The sequence below is a fragment of the Rhinopithecus bieti genome, unplaced genomic scaffold (assembly GCF_001698545.2).
Source record: "Rhinopithecus bieti isolate Rb0 unplaced genomic scaffold, ASM169854v2 scaffold_78623, whole genome shotgun sequence".
In the NCBI taxonomy this organism is placed as follows: Eukaryota; Metazoa; Chordata; class Mammalia; order Primates; family Cercopithecidae; genus Rhinopithecus; species Rhinopithecus bieti.
Window position 1 is genome coordinate 60041 of NW_016829146.1, and position 1530 is coordinate 61570.

The window sequence follows — 1530 nt, forward strand, 5'->3', positions numbered from 1 at the left end:
TTGTTATTTAGTTTTTATTTCATAATCATAAACTTAACTCTGCAATCCAGCTAGGCATGGGAGAGAACAAGGAAAACATGGAACCCAAAGGGAACTGCAGCGAGAGCACAAAGATTCTAGGATACTGCGAGCAAATGGGGTGGAGGGGTGCTCTCCTGAGCTACAGAAGGAATGGTCTGGTGGTTAAGATAAAACACAAGTCAAACTTATTCGAGTTGTCCACAGTCAGCAATGGTGATCTTCTTGCTGGTCTTGCCATTCCTGGACCCAAAGCGCTCCATGGCCTCCACAATATTCATGCCTTCTTTCACTTTGCCAAAGACCACATGCTTGCCATCCAACCACTCAGTCTTGGCAGTGCAGATGAAAAACTGGGAACCATTTGTGTTGGGTCCAGCATTTGCCATGGACAAGATGCCAGGACCTGTATGCTTTAGGATGAAGTTCTCATCTTCAAATTTCTCCCCATAGATGGACTTGCCACCAGTGCCATTATGGCGTGTGAAGTCACCACCCTGACACATAAACCCTGGAATAATTCTGTGAAAGCAGGAACCCTTATAACCAAATCCTTTCTCTCCAGTGCTCAGAGCACGAAAATTTTCTGCTGTCTTTGGAACCTTGTCTGCAAACAGCTCGAAGGAGACGCGGCCCAAGGGCTCGCCGTCGACGGCAATGTCGAAGAACACGGTAGGGTTGACCATGGCTAGTACTACAAGAATTTCCTCGGCGGCAGCGTCTGCAAAAGCCCTCTATTTCTAATTTATATTATAGAACTATTATATTTCTCCAATTCTAAGGCAGTTTCAATTTTAAGATACAATATTAATTTAATAACATATTTTAAAGAAAAAAATACTACTATCTTTATACTAAAATATATCCTGATATAAATTAAAAGAAAAAAATATGTACCTTGGAATTTAAGAAATATGAAAATTTAAAAGGAGAAAATCCACATGTATGAAGACATTTACAGCAGTTATTTAAAATAATTAAAAAAAAAAAAAACAGCGTCGCAGCCTGGCCAACATGGTGAAACCCCATCTCTACTAAAAATACAAAAAAAATTAGCAGGGCATGGCGGTGCATACCTGTTGCAACAGTTATTTAGAAGGCTGAGGCAGGAGAATCACTTGAACCCAGGAGGCAGAGGTTGCAGTAAGCCAAGATAATAACATCACTGCACTCCAGCCTGGGCGACAGAGCAAGACCCTATCTCAAAAATAAATAAACAAAAATAAATAAACAGTATTGACATCCAATAATAAGGAAATGATTAAAGTATATATATATTATGTATAAATACAATGAGATGTAACAGTTATTAAAACTTTCATGATACAAATATAAAATCAAGAGAAAGTGTTTCTAAAATAATGTAGTATAATGTTTAGCATATATAAATGCATTAAAATATATATTGCCTCATCAACTTAGAAACAATATGTTCATATGAATAAAGGAACTCCAAACAAATGAAAATCATAATGTTGCTGAGATATTGGAATTACATATGTAATTTAAATG

At 37.3% G+C, this 1530-nt stretch overlaps 1 protein-coding gene across 1 annotated transcript; it reads right to left on the bottom strand.

The window, feature by feature from the left end:
- Positions 1-2: 2 nt before the first annotated feature.
- Positions 3-745, bottom strand: LOC108523902 (peptidyl-prolyl cis-trans isomerase A). The gene has a single exon (XM_017864669.1). The coding sequence runs from the start codon at positions 702-704 to the stop codon at positions 207-209; it is 498 nt and encodes a 165-aa protein (XP_017720158.1). The 5' UTR covers positions 705-745; the 3' UTR covers positions 3-206.
- Between the last annotated feature and the right edge of the window lie 785 nt (positions 746-1530).

What these genes read in the sequence shown, in the direction of transcription:
- LOC108523902 (XM_017864669.1), bottom strand. Translation starts at nt 704, where the DNA reads ATGGTCAACCCTACCGTGTTCTTCGACATTGCCGTCGACGGCGAGCCC.